At 37.2% G+C, this 18,251-nt stretch overlaps 2 protein-coding genes across 10 annotated transcripts; both read right to left on the bottom strand.

Annotated features, from left to right (window-relative positions):
• Positions 1-104: 104 nt before the first annotated feature.
• LOC121262610 (NADP-dependent malic enzyme-like) lies at positions 105-6,583 on the bottom strand. 8 transcript variants are annotated; one of them, XM_041165153.1, is made up of 21 exons: positions 6,300-6,426; positions 5,778-5,962; positions 4,522-4,642; positions 4,353-4,427; positions 3,651-3,802; positions 3,473-3,578; positions 3,278-3,343; positions 2,702-2,797; positions 2,525-2,596; positions 2,365-2,448; positions 2,172-2,270; positions 2,047-2,094; positions 1,917-1,970; positions 1,671-1,769; positions 1,485-1,574; positions 1,298-1,375; positions 1,089-1,163; positions 909-999; positions 546-674; positions 352-453; positions 105-158 (listed from the first exon to the last, which is right to left on the bottom strand). In XM_041165153.1, the coding sequence occupies exons 1-20, from the start codon at positions 6,330-6,332 to the stop codon at positions 365-367; spliced, it is 1,842 nt and encodes a 613-aa protein (XP_041021087.1). In that variant the 5' UTR covers positions 6,333-6,426; the 3' UTR covers positions 105-158; positions 352-364. The 8 variants fall into 8 exon arrangements, with proteins under 8 accessions (XP_041021087.1, XP_041021089.1, XP_041021091.1 ...); XM_041165155.1 differs by lacking the exon at positions 105-158 and adding an exon at positions 6,064-6,088 and having other exon boundaries at positions 179-453; positions 6,300-6,395; XM_041165157.1 differs by lacking the exons at positions 105-158; positions 6,300-6,426 and adding an exon at positions 6,427-6,583 and having other exon boundaries at positions 179-453.
• A 5,196-nt stretch (positions 6,584-11,779) lies between these two features.
• On the bottom strand, positions 11,780-18,015 carry LOC121262433 (casein kinase 1-like protein HD16). Of its 2 annotated transcripts, XM_041164900.1 has the most exons (16): positions 17,476-18,015; positions 16,198-16,329; positions 16,023-16,096; positions 15,843-15,912; positions 15,668-15,723; positions 15,509-15,580; positions 14,997-15,091; positions 14,829-14,895; positions 14,607-14,736; positions 14,310-14,528; positions 13,716-13,858; positions 13,459-13,633; positions 13,189-13,279; positions 12,944-13,101; positions 12,662-12,850; positions 11,780-12,571 (listed from the first exon to the last, which is right to left on the bottom strand). In XM_041164900.1, exons 1-16 carry the CDS (start codon positions 17,869-17,871, stop codon positions 12,512-12,514), a joined length of 2,127 nt encoding a protein of 708 aa, XP_041020834.1. In that variant the 5' UTR covers positions 17,872-18,015; the 3' UTR covers positions 11,780-12,511. The 2 variants fall into 2 exon arrangements, with proteins under 2 accessions (XP_041020834.1, XP_041020835.1); XM_041164901.1 differs by lacking the exons at positions 15,509-15,580; positions 15,668-15,723; positions 15,843-15,912; ... (1 more) ...; positions 16,198-16,329; positions 17,476-18,015 and adding an exon at positions 15,294-15,340.
• Between the last annotated feature and the right edge of the window lie 236 nt (positions 18,016-18,251).

The raw sequence follows: 18,251 nt of genomic DNA, 5'->3' as shown, positions 1-18,251 counted from the left end.
CAATGGAACAGATTTTTGCTGTATACATCTCACATCTATGACACACCCATGTTGAGCCAAATTGACCCCAAGTGCCCCCCACATGAGTCAGTTGGCATCAGGTATATAATCACAACAACTCTTTCTGGTGTCAGAATATTATTCTTTCGACGTAGAATCTGAAACATTGAGAATCTTCTAAGAGTAAAAAATCGTTTATTTCCCCCCCTTATCTTTGAAGAAAAAGGGAAACAAAATACTTATCATCCTAATAGCAACATCGCATCGCTGACTGCACTTCACGAACTAGAGGACTAAGGAAAACCAATCACCCTGGGGAGCTGTTAGATGCTCGGGTAAGTTGAAACTTACAAATGGAGGAATTTCAAAGATAGCTTCGGTAAATTGGGGTGTACATGCAGCTCTCTGCATACTTGACAAGATCCTTTGGTTGAGGGAGACGAGAAGCAAGACCTATAAAGCAATCAAATTATGCAGCAATGTTTAACAGTCCAGGCATCTTTTGAGTGAGCTGAACAAATCAGGAACAAAAAAAAAAAACTCACCAAGTCGATATGCCATGGCAGCCACATCAGCAGCAATGTGGGCCGATATCTTTCTGATATTGGAGAATGGTGGGTAAATCAGCCCCTTATCAAAGTTTTCCTGTGTCACTTGTGCAGCCAAAGCTTCCGCTGTTGGAAGAGGGGAAAAGAAGAAAGAAGTTAAACCATGAACCTAGCAAGACCATTTTGATTAAACAAAAAACAATAACGAAGAACAACAATCAAGAATCATGATTCCTATCCACTTTTTTTCTTTGCATTCTTCCACTCTTCCATTCATTCCCATTTGTTTCCATTATCAACTTGGTTCCTACAGGTATCCATCATCGGGTTTAAATTTTTACCATCCTTTGGTGTACTTACAGGCTGCCAAAAGCATGTCGTCATGCACTCGAATTGCACCAGAGATGATCAAACCCAAACCAAAACCAGGAAAGATGTAAGCATTGTTGGCCTGAATGAAATGAACAAGTGAGCTTGAAAATCTTTGTAAATATGGGGTAAAGAGAGTCATTTAAGATATATTAGAGTTTAGGACCTCACCTGGCCGGGCACAAAAGCCCTCCTATCATACTCGACAGTATCAAATGGGCTTCCACTGGCAAAGATTGCTCTGCCCTGCATATTATTGACAGAGGTCAAAGGTTATGATGGTATAAAAAGAGTAAATTTAGCCATAATATTCCATTTTCAAAATGCAAGAAATGTGGAATCTTAAATTAAAAATCCAAGAAAGAGAAACAGAATTCTACCTTGCTCCATGTATAAGCTTCTTCAGCTGTACACTCTGATTGTGAAGTTGGATTGGAGAGAGCTAGAATAAGAGGTTTCTAGAAGCCAATCACCAATCTCAATCTCAGACTTTCTTTTAGATTATATAAATATATTAGATAGTACGGGAGAGAGAGAGAGAGAGAGAGAGAGAGAGAAAGAGAGAACCTCATTGAAAGATGCCATGGCCTCAACCACCTCTTTTGTAAAAGTCTTTCCCACTCCTGACGATCCTATCAGCACTGTTGGCTTGATTGCCTGACATATTGGAAGCATAGTATAAGCTTACCTGAAAATTTCCTTATCAAGTAATCTTTTATGAAGATGAAGCAAGATCCCAAACATTTTTCACACCTTGACAGCATCTAAGAGTCCCTTAACAGGTTCATGGTCATGAGCCCATGGCTTCTTAAAGTGTTGAAGCGACTCCCGACGGGAGCTAACAATCAGTCCCTGCAGTTAGTATACCGTTATAAGTGATTATATGGAGGGGTGGGAATTAAAAAAAAGAATAAGGAAAAAAGTCCAAAATAATTAAGCTAGTATACTGTAACAAGTGGCATGAATCTCAGTATGCAGATGAGGTTCCTAGCTAATTACCTTTGAGTCCACAAGCCAGATCTTCTTGCGGGTATGTTCCAGTGGAGCTTTTGTCTGCGAAGTAAACAAAACCTGATCGTAGATTTTCCGCTGAACACAATGAAAATGGTCTAGATGGAGAAATCAATACCTGTTTTGACACTTCCAGTGCAACAAGCTCCGCTATGCCAGTTCCAGCCTTCAGGAAACAAGGGACAGAAGTGAGGACAAAAAAGGAAAAAAGAGCTTCAAAGGCAAATGGAGTTTGAGCCTCACTTCTCCAGCACCGAGGAACAAGAAAGTTTGGTCAGCTAAGGTTCCACCAACTAATTTCAAGGCTGCAATAATCCCTGCTAATACCACAGATGCTGTACCCTGAATCAAATTGAAAGAGGTCGCCTTTAGAGAAAACATTACCAACTTGAAATCAAGATGTTATTAACGGTCAAAAAGGTTTTGAACTTGTTACTTGTATATCATCATTAAAGACAAGGTGAGTTGAGCGGTATCGTGACAGCAGCTCGAATGCGTTATGGTTGGCAAAATCCTCAAACTGGGGAACACATGGTGCACGAAACTCAAAAAAGTACAAAAACCATGAAATTTAGTTAGTTGAAAATGATAAAGACCTGTACTAGAATCTTCTCCCCATAGTTCTGTTTAACTGCACACATGAACTCATCAAGCAGCTCTGTATATTCCTGAATCAACGTGAAAAACCACTTCAATAATACAGCATTTGCAATAGTTAAACAATTGCAGTAAACTGAACAGAAAAGGGAAGAAGACAAGAAAGTAAAAAAAACCTGCCCCGTTGCCCTCTTATGCCTAAGCCCAGTATAAAATTCATCCTTCAACAGCTGCTCATTGTTTGTGCCAACGTCAATGGTTATCGGCAAGCACTGTAGACAATAAATACAGATTGTAAATTACTAGCAATGGTGGAGGTTCTTTGAATTTATTTACGCAAAAAAAAAAAAAAAAGGTTCGGTTACTTTGTCAATCTGTTGACAAAATAATTCATCAAAGTCTCCGCATTATCAAACTACACCAAGAGGGAATTGTGGCCATAACCTACCAAGTCGGGCCAAATTATACAAAAAAGGCATAAACAAGTTTCGGATAATGGAACCTGCACTGTCGGGACTAACGTGAAACTCAGGAAAAAGATATTGAAACTATGCAATTACTTCAAATCTTATTTGCAGTTTTTGGCCATGCCTAATATATTTGGTTAGGATTGGTAAAAAACAAAAGTGCATTGGAGGCAATAATACCAAGAACCTTAGACTTAAATCCACGTTAACAAGAGTCTTATTTCAAAGAGCGTACGGAGAAACTATGAAAAAATCCAATGAAGAGAAGAGAGGAATATTTCTTACTGCTGAAGGACGAACTCCTCCTAGTGCTGTATACAGAGAGAGTTTTCCAACAGGAATCCCCATTCCCTGCACAGATTTAGATGATTATGTCAAAGAAGTTGATTGTAAACTCCACTGTGAGGTGAGAGATAGAATGTGAATTCCAGGCCATGGTTTACAAAATATGAAATTCAAATTGAATCGGACATGCTATACCTGGCTGCCAAGATCCCCAAGCCCTAAGATACGCTCACCATCAGTCACAACAATAACTTGAACAGACTTCTCCGGCCAATTTTTCAGGACTTCAAGGATCTTCCCCCTAAAAATTGACAATCATTCATACCCTCCTTCGGGCTACTGAGAAAATCAACAAAAAAATCAGAAATTATACTTCTCTTTCAAACTGATGTAAAGGCCCTGAGGACGCCTGAAAATGCTCCCATATTTCTGACAAGCCTCACCAACAGTTGGAGTGTAGACAACTGGAAGTAGTTCCTCGACATTTTCAATTAGGAGCTTGTAAAACAGCCTTTCATTTCTTTCCTGTACAATACAACAACGTTGCACTAGAGCTTCAGTAGGAGTTTCTTAAATATTGGCTGCACAGCCTGAAACAGGATTGGCATCATTCATTACCAAACTAATTTTTGAAGGGAAATACTTTAGCCACAAAGTGATTATACAAAAACAATCTCACAAACTGACGTGGCTTGATATGATTTGTTAGATTGTAAAGTTACTTTTATTATAAAGTAAATCTAAAAGATCAGATGAAGTCATGTCAGTTTGTATGATTATTTTTATGTAATTCATTTGTGGATATAACAGTCCTCATTTTTGAATGACCCATATTCGATTCAAACTACTACTATTAAGAGACAACTGGACTACTCGAATAACAGAGTTCAACATCAAAGCACAGGAGAACTGCCTTCACCTTCACCTAAAAAGAAATTAAAGAAATTTCAACTTTTCCCCCATTGTTTTGAGTATGACCTCAAGGGAGGGGCACGTGAAAATTAACTTAATACAGGAAGGAAACTATGTTTACAAGTTCCAAAACCAATATAAAATTAGGCAGGTGAACAATTACCTGAAGATCCATCATGGCCATGTACCTATGTAATGGAGCTTTATATTGGCGAAGATTGTGGATTATCTTCTTTTCCTAAACATGATAACCATAGAAAACAATCACAGATTATCCATTTAGGGTCAAGCACAAATTGTCTAACTAACCTAAACATGGTCATTTAAATAACCTGAAGCTCCTGAGAAAGTACTGCCGGAGGCAGAAGGCCACGCAGGTAATGGGCATCTCTCTCTTTCTCAGTGAAGGCAAGCCCTTTGTTGTGGCGTGGATCCCGCAGCAATGTGTACCCACTGTAAAATGAATACCGCTCATCAATATCCCAATATGCATTACAGCTTTGCTACTTTAGACCATTACCCGGCGATACGAATTAATCAACCAAGAAATGAATGCGCAAAAAGGAGAAGTTCCAGAATGGTTGGTAAGAGTAAGTACCACTAAGGAACAACAAACAAGCAATGAACGGCCAGTCTATAAGCTTCTTTAAAAATTTGAGACAAAATTAGAAGGAAACTATAAAACTGAAGCTGAAATAATAGAGTGCAACAATTTGATTTACAAAACTAAATTATCTCATCTCATCTCATCTCATCAACTTTCTCAAACTCTCACATAAAATATAATAAATAATTCAACTATTTCAAATTTCAGAACAAAAATAATATTAAAAATTGTATTATAACAATGTTTTATTTAACTTTTAATAAAATATCACATCTCATCTGAATTGCATAACCAAACGAGTCTTTAGAATCGAAGCAAAATCTTAAATTGGCATGACACCAGAATTTTGGACAGGAAATTTAGCACACTTAAAGTCTTTATGAATGGAATAAGGCCTGCATTTAGCCTTCTTCTCGGAGGATGCTACAGCCGACAAATTGGGAAGGCAATTGAAATTGATTTTTCCAAAACAACAATCTTTTCTTAAGTAATTCGCATGCTTTATTCAATCACTCGATCACTTGCCCATCAGAAATTTCAACGAAATAATCATTTTCACAGTAAGCCCAAAACGACAGTTTCAGAAAACAACAAAAAGGAAAAGCTTTTTACACTACTAGATATCCTACCTTCTACGTACAGAAAGCCTCAAGAAACAAAGGCCGAACTATTGGTGTGTGGGGAGGGGGGGAAGCTCGGAAGAAATTAAGCTCTAAAAAAGAAGATCACGTAAACAACAGATTAATTAAAATAAAGATTATTTTCCCTTTGGACTGAGAAAAGAATAAATCAAATCAATTTAAGAAAGTTGATACATACAAAAATATTAAAAAAGTATGAAGCATCGAAATCCCATGCAATGTGGAGACAAAAGAGCCAAATATTATATATAAAGAAAAGCAATTTAACTAGAAATGCAGACAAAAAAATAAATAAAACAGCAACATCTTACGTCCATTCATTTCCGATTCTTACTCTCACCTAGCAACAGAGACGGTCCAGGGAGTAACCAGCTGATCCTCGGTGACCCTATCCTCACCGTACACATCCTCAAGACCACCTCCAAAACCAGACTTACCCTCCACATCCACCAACGAATCGCCACCGTTCCTCATCTCCTTCATTGTTCTCTGCATCAGCGCTCCTCTTCCGATACGCACCAGTCTCTGCAAATTGCAGGTGCTTAAACAAAAACCAACGCAGAATCCCAAAAATAAAAGCACCGACACGAAAAGCAGAAAGGTTTGTATAAACGAAAGCCAGAAACCTCCTTTTATAGCCTTCTCCTCTCCCTGTCTTTGTTTTTTAGTTGGATTATTGCAAAAGGGTTGAAAAGGAAAAAAGAAAAGGAGTTAGGTTTCAACAACAAAGAGAAGGTGGAATACGCACGTTAAAGAGAAGTGTAGTCATTATTCTACATTGATTTTTTCCTATGTACAAAAATGGGGGGTTGTAAGAGAAGTCAAGTGAGATTACGAAGTCACGACGTTTTTCTGAGCGTACCAGAATATTGATGTTCTTGCTCAACGAGATCATATTAATGAAGGAACGTATTCTTTAATAATGCGAAGAGTCTTGGCTTCGAAAAAGAGGTGGTGAGAGTAGCGGTTGTAAAGAAAGATTTTCTTACCCCGTGTTTGGGGCTACAGAAAGTATATCCATTGGTCCATTTCCCACGAAATCCTCCCACGGAGAGATCCGGATGAGAGTGTTTATGATTTGTAGTAGTGTACGGTGAGGATAGCGCCAAGTAGGATCGCGTCGTCTACCCTTCTACTGCCTGTGTTTGAGGCAACGGCTCGTAAAAGTGACTTTTTGACATTCTCTCTCTACAATTTTTTTTTCCTTCTCTCCATTTCTACTTTTGGTAATGCACTGTCTTTTTTAGAAAAAAAAAAAAAGAGATTCACATTTAAAAAAAAATAGTTATTTTTTTTTTCCGTAGATTCTAAATTTATCTATTTTTTTAAATAAAATACACTAAACTTATATTGTTGTACATCTTACAAATGTAAATGTCATTTATCATCTAATTTATTGTCCAAAATGGGATAAGGAAAATGATAAAAATAACTTTTTCATCATTTAAATAAATTTTATGGGATTTTTGAACTTGTATTTACCATTATCCTAATTTTATAAATCATATTCATATTTTTATCTTTCACCTAATAAATTTAAATTTCTCTAAAGTTATCAAGAAGAAAATTATAGTCAAAATAAAAGGCACACTTATAATTCACGTAATATATCATATTAAAGAATTTCAAATTCAAAATGTCATGGAGATAGAATTTTCCTTAGATGTAATGTTAGCGATGTGAAGTATGTCATCTACGTCGATTTTTAAGTAGAATAACTCTTTTTAAGAATTAGGTAAACACAATAAACAATCAACACTCAACTTTCTAGACTTGTTATGAAATGATGTTGATTTAAAAAAAAAAACAAAACAAAACAAAAAACACGGTTTTTTACACTTTAAAACAACGGTTAAACCGTTTGTCATTATTCTTGTTAGCACATCATAAACACCTTCTTGAGGGGGAGGCTCATCTCATGTGTAGAGGTGTCCTTTCAGAGAGGGCTCACCTAGCATAGAGTCACCCTTCTAAGAATTTGATATGGAAAATTTCATTCACTTTAGAATATGGCAAAGTTTCACAACTACTTGTTTCATCACTTTATAGCCCATCATATTACCCCAAACTTCATTAAATAAATAAATAAATAAAATAAAATCCATAAGATGCATAAGTTGTAAAATCAGGTTAAAAAATGAAGAATAAACTAGTAATAGAAAAATATTATTTATAAAGAAGATTTTTATTTTCAAACTGGTGTGAATGATACACATTTCACACTGCTTATATGGCAGAATCTTGATTTATAAGGGAAATTTTAAATTTTAAATTTTACAAACTAAATCTTGTCACGTCAATAGTGTAAATAATATGTCTTCTGCACTAACTTATAAATATAATGACACATTTATAACTGCAACATTTTCGAAACAACTACTAGGGTCATCTTATGAGTTAATACATCACACCCTTAATATATAAGAAAACTAAATCCAACCTACTAATCTTAATATATCGCACCCTACATGTTCCCATATGTTAAATGTGCCGCCAACAGCACGTCACTTTTAGAATTCATTTCATGGAAGACATCCACAAGTTTCCCTCTCATCCTTTAAATGTTATGGAACACATAGACATTACATTCAACCTACTAACTTCAACTTGACATTACAATCTTACCAAAAAATGCAAGCATGTGCTGGGAATGAATTGTAGATGGAATGTATCTTTGTGATGGAGTTGGTGATGGGCCAAGTCGAGAATATGCAGCCACAAAACCTAACAAACGTGGTGCTCATATTTATGGCCATTAGTCCCAAAGAGACCACTTTTGCCATCTTGTGTAAATAGACAAGGTTATGTTGCAGTTTGGTGAAACGCTCCTCCATGATTTTACCTAAGACACACCCATGCAAAAATAACGAGCTTGTATTTCCATCTAAATCACCCCCTTACCTTTCTCTATTTGAATTTTTATTATTCTGATAATTTATTTGAAGTGGATTTGAACACCATAATATAATTTTATGTGTAAGAGAAATATTGAACAAAGAAATAAATGAGTTATTTTATTTTCAAATCGGTGTGTAAAACACATTGTTAACATTTAAATAATAAGATTTAAATTTTAAAATTTATCTTTTAAATTAGGGCTGTATAGAAACCGACGGCATTGGCCACCACCGACGCGAACCGACCAGCAGCATCAGGAACCAACCGGAACCAGTCGGCGTGCGGTGGAAATTTCAAGAAACCGACGTTCAGTGGTTTGATCTCGGTTTGAAGCTGGACCGGACCGCTGAATCGACCGATATAATAAAATATTTTTTTTTAATATACCTTTATCGAAACGACGCCGTTCCACTTAAGTTTAAGTAGAATGACGTTGTTTTAATCATAAGTATTACAACAGATATTGAAAACGACGACATTTGATATTTTCACAAGCATATCAAAAGATTTATAGGGTTTTCAATTTCAACGACTCAATTCCTACATATATTCACGAATTTTCAATGAAATCATTCTGTATATAACGTCTGCTAACTCAACAGAAGCTTGATACCTGGCAATGTGTCAGCCAAAACCATCTACAATGGGTTGTTCTTGCCTTCTCCGAGGACCACTCGGCACCCAACTCATGGGGACGGTTTTTTTTTTACCTTATTTTTATTTAAATTTGATTAATTGTTCCCCATGTCTTTTCTTTTTCTTTTTTTTTTAATTTTTTAATGGCGTGCGTATTTTAACACTATTTGTATTTAACTGAATTTTATGAGTCAATTTTTTTTAATTGAATCATGACAGAAATATCATGTAACCAAGCTTGCAGTCGTTAGATCTGTTGACAGAATACAAACGAAATATTTTATAAATTTAAGTCTTTGAATAATAAAATAAAAAAATCGAGATTACATATATTTATCAGTATTCAAATGGAATCAAAGTCAGTAGAGAGCTCATCTCATTTTACCCTGATTCAACGATTTGATGCATTTCATCAGTCAGTAAAATAAAATTCGTGACACCTAAATTGCATCTAAACAGGGCCTGGGCCATATCACGCCGAAGCTCTCGCTCACAGAGGGCCCTTCCACCTGTTGAAAAATAACTGCAAACTGGTGTGATAAGATCAAAGCTTGTCAATATAACCCATGAAAATCAATTCCTTTTTATGCATGAATTGAACCTATTTCTTTGAACGAACATTTATTATAGGTAAGTCTTTTAGGCACTTTCTCAACAAATCTTCTTTAAGAAGAAAAACAATCGGTAGCTCACAAGACTAGAAAAGACATTCAATCGTTTACCCTCTCTCTTTCCCAGCTCTCTTAATGCACTTCAACCTAGCAAAGCTTGGCGTGATTTACTGGATAATCTTGCCCACAATATTTATATATATATATATATATATATAAATATAAAAAAAACCAGTATCTCCCAGCAATTCAAGAGCTTAATCATTTAATCGATTATCCCTAACGTTGTACACGATATCACACAACTAAACTAATGGTTGCCGAAGAAAGGCATAGAAGCCTAGAGTCAATCTGCACCTTTTCTGTGCTGCCATGTTCAGGGCTCAATCCCCATAACCTCCTCCAGTGGTCTTGGAAGAGTTTCCCTTCATTCAAGGAAAGCGCAGGCAATCGGCAAGACAATCACCTTGACATTCAAAATCTTGAGAAAGAAACTACCACAAAAATGACGACACAATCCCCCGCTCCAAGAGATTGAGCTGCTTTCACTTTTCTGTCACACACATCCCAAAAGTACAACAGAGGTTTACTTGCACATCAAAAAGTTCAACACCAGAATTCTTGGGAAGTATTCACATTTGGAACCTCCAATGACTCAAGGACCATCTAAATGGTTGGAATATAGTCAACTAGAACACTACACCTAGAACAAAAGGAAAGAAAAGACAAAAGAAATACGTTGGAGAAGATACAAAAGTTCTTTCAATAACTCCACTATTTTGGTATACATAGGTACAGGAAATTTGGTCGACTTCTCTGATAAATAAATATGATAAATAAATAATTTCCCTACTCAATAAAGTGTGAACTGTGAACTCCATTTTGATGTTATTGAATTTAGGAGCCAAGACAGTAAAAAGATCCATAGATAGCTCTATCCCAAAGCTGAAATTGGTAATGAAGTGAAAGAAAAGCTTGTGATTGTTTGGAGAGTGACTATTAAAGAGGTGCTCAGATATTAAATGCGTGCAAAACAAGCCAATTTCTGACTGCATTATTTGCATGCATCAAAATGAACGCAGTCAGTCATCAATCGCCCAAAAATGATCATCTAAGAGATACTTGTGTGTTGTTTGGGGGTGGGGGTTTGGGAAAGAATTCCATACCATTCGTCCTGATGACTCGCAACTTTTCATGTAGTGCCACTGTGGATGAAGGATTGCAACCACAATGAGTATATCTCATTTCAGTCAGTCAGATTCCATGGCATCAAGGCCCTGAATGCACAGCATTTTCCTCATCATATTCAGTCTACTTATCTCTTCAAGAAAATAACGAAAGCCATCTATTGGCATAATGCAAACAAATAAAATCGGGTGCTTACCAGGGTAGAGTCTTGGTAAGATTATGCCAACAGAATCTTAAGTAGTACCTGAATATAGAATTAAATTTCATCAATCATACAGCAACCAAACTCACCTTCTTAACTATCAGAATATGCTTCCACAAACTGCACATCAAAGAAATTTGCATGAAGTTTCCCCACAACAATCCCTGGACTTACCAAGTGGAATACTGGGGTTTTTCTTGGTAGCACAATTTTTTTCTAATTCTACATGGATACAAGGAGCTTTGCCTTCAATGTTTCTGCTTCCAAGACCTTGAGCATTACTACCTAATCTTTGATGCTAAAAACACACTGAAAATATAGCACATTCATATTGCCGAGTTCTATATAAATGAACCTACACACCAGCAAGGCGAATAAGTACGCCCGCAACCGATTTAAACTATTCCGCAAGCACTTAAAAGGAGACAAGAAAAATGACATTTGAATCTAAAAATATACTTGCAACTGATCACTGCATCAGCAAACAGCCAACTGCTGCTGCCTCTTAAGATAGTCAAATGCAATGAACATAAGTAAGTCATACCTATGTAGTCCCGTGGCCTATGTGTACACACAATATAAGACATGCGCATGCACGTGCACAAATATGAAGAAAAATATTATGAAATTTCTGAATTTGAACAGGTCAGCCAGACAATATGTGCTCTGGTGACCAGTTCAAAATCTAGATCGTAGAAACCACTGGGGTCATGTTACAGATGGTGAAAAAAGAATTGTACAAGGGGAAAAATGGCTACTTTAAGGAGGCGAAGAAAAAGACTTACTCCATGATTGTGTCAAACACAAAATTAGCACTTTGATGCACTTTCTTATAAGTAAAAAAATGAGATAAACACATAGCACCTTGGTATACTTAGACAAGCCATGCACCATGATATACTTAGGCAAGCCATGCACCTTATGCACCATGCTGGTCAAAGGAAGGTGCAGAAGATTGCAATTAAAACATAACATGAAGAAAAACAATAATAAAGAGATCATTACAAACTCTTGCTCAAAGTGTACAACCACTTCCTTTCAAGTCAAATTCTGACAACCCAGAAACTATCATTCAAGTCCGGAAAGGAGAATAAAAAAAGTACTAAATACAGGGTGAACAGCTGAGAATGTCCAGAGCCCACAGCAAAATAATAATTGTATGTCCGAAAATACCATCAACAATCAAAATGCCCTCCCGTGCACATGCCTTCAGCCATGTGATTATTGTTCAAACCTATACAAACTTTGTAATGAAATATTAAGCACCCTTGCAGGTGGATATATGATTTAAAATTAGCCTCATAAGCATTTTGACGCAATTTAAAGACAGTGCACAGGTGTTTGTAACAGATGCTATGTGATGGCGGCAATAAAGAAGAGTTTAGCATACATCATCTCCAAAATGCTATGATCAGTAAATTTGCCTGACGTGATCTTTGCTTCTCGAGAAGAACTAGATGCTAAGAGCCCACCCATTCATGGATCATAAAAGTGAGGTCAAAATAACGTTAAGTGGCATCCTAACAGAACTTTGGTAGTTCATGAAACAGTTCGACCATAGCAAATAGATGCAATATAAAGATTCTTTGCCCATTTCTCCTGCATAAACACCACGTGGAAATTCTAGATTCAGAAATGAAGGATGAACAGGAAGAAAATTGAAAAAAATGATAAATCTAAGTAGTCCACCTTGACGTGTGTACTGGGAAAAGCAGAAGTTCGGAGAGTCTCTTGAGTTTCATCTGCAGGTTTTCTTCTAGGAACGCTAAGAACCAAAGCAGTCTGGTCCCAAGTTGCTGCAGTTGATGTGATTCGGTAACAACTGTCCCACCTTCGATGAATACCTTCACTAGGATAGAGAAAATCTAGTTCCACAACCTGAAAAAATAGAAATTAAAATAGATTACATATTTTTTTCCTGTGCTACTACTGGGTATTCCAAATGAACAGATCCAGATAATTGAACAGAACCTGGTCAGAAAATCCAGCACCACGAGACATAATAATTGCCCATCTAGTCCCAGCAGTAGCCATGGCAGTAACATAAAACCCCTCCCTCCATTTTTTGTTGATCCACTTGAATGGAAATGAATCGCTGACTTTATAAGACTGCTGTAAGTACTGTGTCCCTAAATTCAATGAAGCAATAGAAGTTAAGATCGGAAGTTAAAAAAAATCTCTCAAAACCATCCATGCTTAAAGCTGCTTGGACTAACCCTTTGACATCACAACTAATGAACTCCCATTATTAGCCCCTGCCATTGCACTGATGTAGTAATTCCTCTCCCATTGTTCCATGATCCATTCCTTCACATAATTAGAAGATAGACAAGAATAATCAGTCGACACAAACACTCCAAATTCTATAACCACCAATATAAACATCTATATGGCATAGTGAAGGCACAAAAAAGCAATGCAGTTAAACATGTACAATTTTATATCTAAAAAAACTGTTCTCGATGCAAATAAAAAAAAAATGCAACCTTGTGAAGAAAATAGGGTGAGAGTTCGTGAACTTGAGCAGTAAATCCAGTGCCAGCATCCATGATAAGGGCCCAAAGGTTTGAACATGAAGCCACACTACTGATATATAATCCATCCTCATTTCCTTTCTCAATGTGTTGGGAGAGCCTTACATCTGCTACGTTATAGTGAAATCTCCAAAAAGAGAGGAAAACGTCAGCATCTGACCCTATTATGACATACTTGACAAGCTAAATGGGTGACTTCAGAGACATACCTTTGCTTCATAGGCCGGCAAGCATTGTAAACACTAACCCATTGAGTTGCAGGCATCCCCATTCGAATCTTCTTCTTTGGTTGTTCATCATCTTCCTCCTCCATGGTCAATCGTCCTCTCTTATGTCCAACCTGACATATAAGCTTCAGCATAGAAAAGAAATACATATGTTAGATGTATTTAGAAAAAAATGGTTTAGACAAAGGTTTATGTTTCATGCCTGAAAATTTCACGGAACATCAAGTTTGTTCTCTGGAGAATTCAGCTTATAATTTTTTTTATAAGTAGAATTCAGCTTATAAATTGGTCAATGTGTTTTCCAAAAATCTTCATTTCAATTTTTTGACCTTGAACTGTCCACTGGAGTGAAGGAATTGGCTATCTTATGAGTTGTTTATGATGTCACCCAATTTGAAAACTAAAAGCCTAATTAGCAACCAACAAAAGACAGATATGTGGCTTTGAGAAAGAAACATACTTCCAAAGATTTCTACTTCAACATGCAGTCAATCATTAAACAAAGATGCAAGATTTTTTTTTTTTTTATTGGCACCGGATGTCTGGAACTCAAAAATGCAAGAATGTTAAAAGTACCTTTTGAGCGCCATCAGTGTTTATTGGCCTGATATCCGGATTTGGACCAACAATCCCATCAAAGAGGGAGATATACTTTGCATAGTTAGGTTCTTCATCAAACTTCAAATTTACCACAAACTCAACAAACTCTCGAAAAGGCTGAGGACAAAAGCAACACAGAGATTCTGGGGAAGTGGCCATTTTCTTCTTGCTTACAAGGAATCCTTTATTGTCCCCCTAGAACAAACACCATGTTGGAAGGTCAAGCATAACTACATAAAAACCAAACCTCACTGAATTTTGAAAGTTTGGTACCTGATATCCTTGCCATGGCAATCGGCCACGGAGAAGAAAAACAAGAGTGTAAGCAAGAGATTCTAAGTCATCTCTCCTGCTACCAGTTCTACCAAGATGAGCATGCACACTAGCATACCGGACAGTTCCCCTGGACACATTATCGCATGCCAATGAGGAATCTAAGAACCACAGAAAGGAAATTCAAGCAGACTTTTGGTTTAATACACGGTTAAATTTTACCTGAAAACATCTGGACGTTGATCATACTCAACATGCAAGCCAGTTGCACTGTCTCGCCACTTGGTGGCTGTAAGGTCAAGATATACACAGAATAAGAAGGTATGAAATACTTCTTCATTGTCGGGTAACAACATGCTGCGGGAAGGAAAAGGTATTTTAAAAGTTTACCTAATCCAAGGTCGACAAGAAATAGCTTTTTTTCTTCAGGAGTCACAGGAGGACCAAGCAAAAAATTCTCAGGTTTCACATCCCCATGCACATATCTGCCAACAATATCAGCCACAACATAATAACCCATAAAAACTGCAATGATTAGAAACCATTCAAATGCTAAACCATTACTTTCATGGACTAGCTAGCACAATTACATGCAATAACTCTGGAATAGTGTGTCATACTATTGAACACAAAGGTTGATGGGTCCAAGGAAGAACAACGCTCTTCAACCACGGCACCCACAAGTACCTAGCTATTCTGTACCAGACCTCCATCAGATGCTATAAAGAGTTTCCAACAAAAAAATAGGGTGTAAGGTTGTTGTGGAGATTGATGCCCCTACATACCATAACCATATTATCTAAAAAAGAAAAACTAGCATAAAATTACGTGTAATCTGTTGAAAAATATATCACATATATCTGTAAAGAAACAGAAAGTCCAAATTGCAATAAAAGTCTCACCCCCTAGAGTGCATCTTCTCTAATATGGAGATGGCCTCAATGGCAATACATGCAACCATGTCAATAGACATCCTGCAGTTAAAAGAAATAAGGAAACATCAAATGGGTAAAATTGATCGCATGAACATACAAAAGTATAGATTTGAAAAAGAAGCTTACGTGTGTGAGTTATTATTCCAAACATCCCACAAACTTGGCCCAAGCATATCCATGACCTGTGAACAAGATAGAGTTATCTTACAGTTTAAAAAAAAAAAAAAAAAAAAGCGAGATAATAAACTCGATTTCATTAACATGAGATCAGAAGGAACATATCAAAGTGAATAACACATACCATGACATAGTAGTCACCTTGCCGGCCCTTATAATGAACTCGTGGAACACCATGACTGCCACCAAGTGCACTGCATGGTAATAATTAAAAGTGTCAGTTGAACCCATGCATATAGTAAGAGTTCCAAGTGAAAAAGCAATGCACCAAAAAATATAATACAGGCATTGATAGGGGCCTCACTTGTAAACTTGCCACTCATACGGCGGTCCATAATTACATCCTTTACTACTCCTATGCTCAAATTTTAAAGCTACCTGAAAATTTAGAATGATCATTCAGACAGGTTAACATCGAAATTATTATCCTAACATAATTACTAAGTGAGCACATACATCATATAACAAATACGCAATACCTCAACAGCTCCAGGCCCAGTTCTTTCGTTTACACTGGTAGCACCAACACGTCGACCAACATACACTTGTCCAAATCCTCCTTTACCCAGCTTTCTGCCTATTTTGTACATTGGGGAACCACCAACTTGGACCTGTTGTAGAGAAACCATATAACAAAATGAGTATTATGAATGCAAAAGAATACTGTATTTCAAGTCATAACTAGCCCACTGTTATCATCATTGTGTTCTCGCTGATCGGTTTATTAGTTTAATATAGTTCAAGTGAATGCAATCATCAAGAGAGGGAGCTAAGAAGAATGACCGCAGAAAAAAGAACCAAAAAAAAAAAAAAAAAAGCAAGTTAAAGAATAAGATTAAAACACTGCTTCCTTCACTACATCTTCCTAGCAACTAAATTGTGAGAGAACCCAAAAACCCAAGTCGATGAAAAAGGTACTAAGAAATATCTGCTTTACGCAGAGCTGAGCTCGCCTCAATAGCGAATCCAAAAACTAAATGTTTTTCCAATCTTTTCATCGATGAAAAAAAAGGCTATGAAATAATAGCTTTGACGACGCAGAGCTGAGCTCGCCTAAACAGAGAATCCAGAAACCTAAATGTTTTCCCCTTTTTTTCATCGATGAGAAAAGGGCTGTGAAATTTTAGGTTTCATGACATAGAGATGAGCTCACCTCACCCATCAAACCCCCTAATTATAATGCGACCAACACCGAACATCGACAGGATTTCTGATATGGAACAACAGGAAGACAAAAAGCCCACAAACAAAAGTCTCGTTCCTCCCCTTTTACTCAGCTTTTTCATCACCCCACAGTAAAACCAAAGAGTAAATAAAAATAGTTACGATCCCACGTCGACTAAGTATGAGATTGGATAAGCCCAACCCTTCCCTTGTAAGCTGGTTTTCAAATGTGAGTTAACAAATGGTATCAGAGTCACCCCATGTATGCCGTCCATATTGGCACGGTTAAATCTTGTGACATGAGAGTGATGTCGGCATGGCAGTGTTCGTCCGGGATTAGGAAAGACCTAGCACACAGCTAACCCATATGTGAGCACCAGAACTGCCGTGGACGGCTGCGGATAGTGGTGGTTATTACGATCCACGTCGACTAAGTATGAGATTAGTTGATGGTTTATAAGCCCCTAACACCCTTTCTTTGTAAGCCGGTTTTCAAGTATTTGTTCTACCTAGTAGATTCGCAACAAAAAGGCATAGACGAAGCACGAAATCAGGAGAGAGCGAGAGAGAGAGAGAGAGAGAGAGAGAGAGACCTTCTCGGGAAGAGGCGCAGTGCTGCCCTCGTCCTCGGCTGCGGGCTCCTTATCGCCGCTCCGTCCGCCGCCGCTACCGTACTCATCCATGGCTCTTTCCTCGACGCCCCCTCTAAAAACCTTAATCCCTTCCTCTCCTCCTCTCTCTACTTTCTTGCCCTTCGACGACCTCGTTTTGATGACCTTGCGGCCTCTCTTCGTCACAATATTCCTCTCAGCAACGCCGATCGAGTTCTTATTACTCGTCCGGTTCTGCCCAGCTGCCCTTCTCTGGCGACCTCGTACAGTTAAAAGAAGATCCTCACTGTTGTGGACTACTGGTTGCGGGGTAATCGGATTCGGGACAGGGTTGTTGAATGCCCGGTTCCTGCGTGATCGGCTACGCAGATCAGGCATCGTGGGGACGAAGGTCCATGAAGAGGGGGAGTCCTTGGAGGTAGTGATGCGCTGGTAGAAGATTCATAAAGCTTCTAGAGTCGGGTTTGAATTGTATTCACAGAGGGCTGGAATGTGTGCCCAACAGACAAGAGAACCGAACCAAATGATTTTGACGGTCAGGTGAGATAATTTTAGATAAAATTAAAAATTAAATAAAATATTATTAAAATATTTATTTTAATATTATTATTTAAAAATTTTAAAAAAATTAAATTATTTATTATATTTTATATAAAAATTATAATAATAAAATAAAATAAAATGAATTGAAATAAAAATTTATAAAAATTAATTCTAATCTAAATCTAGCCTTTAGCCTTTAGGGTTCAGTCAGAGTG

The sequence above is a fragment of the Juglans microcarpa x Juglans regia genome, chromosome 4S (assembly GCF_004785595.1).
Source record: "Juglans microcarpa x Juglans regia isolate MS1-56 chromosome 4S, Jm3101_v1.0, whole genome shotgun sequence".
NCBI lineage: Eukaryota > Viridiplantae > Streptophyta > Magnoliopsida > Fagales > Juglandaceae > Juglans > Juglans microcarpa x Juglans regia.
The sequence above is the reverse complement of the archived record's forward strand: the minus strand, read 5'-3'. Positions and strand labels throughout refer to the sequence as shown.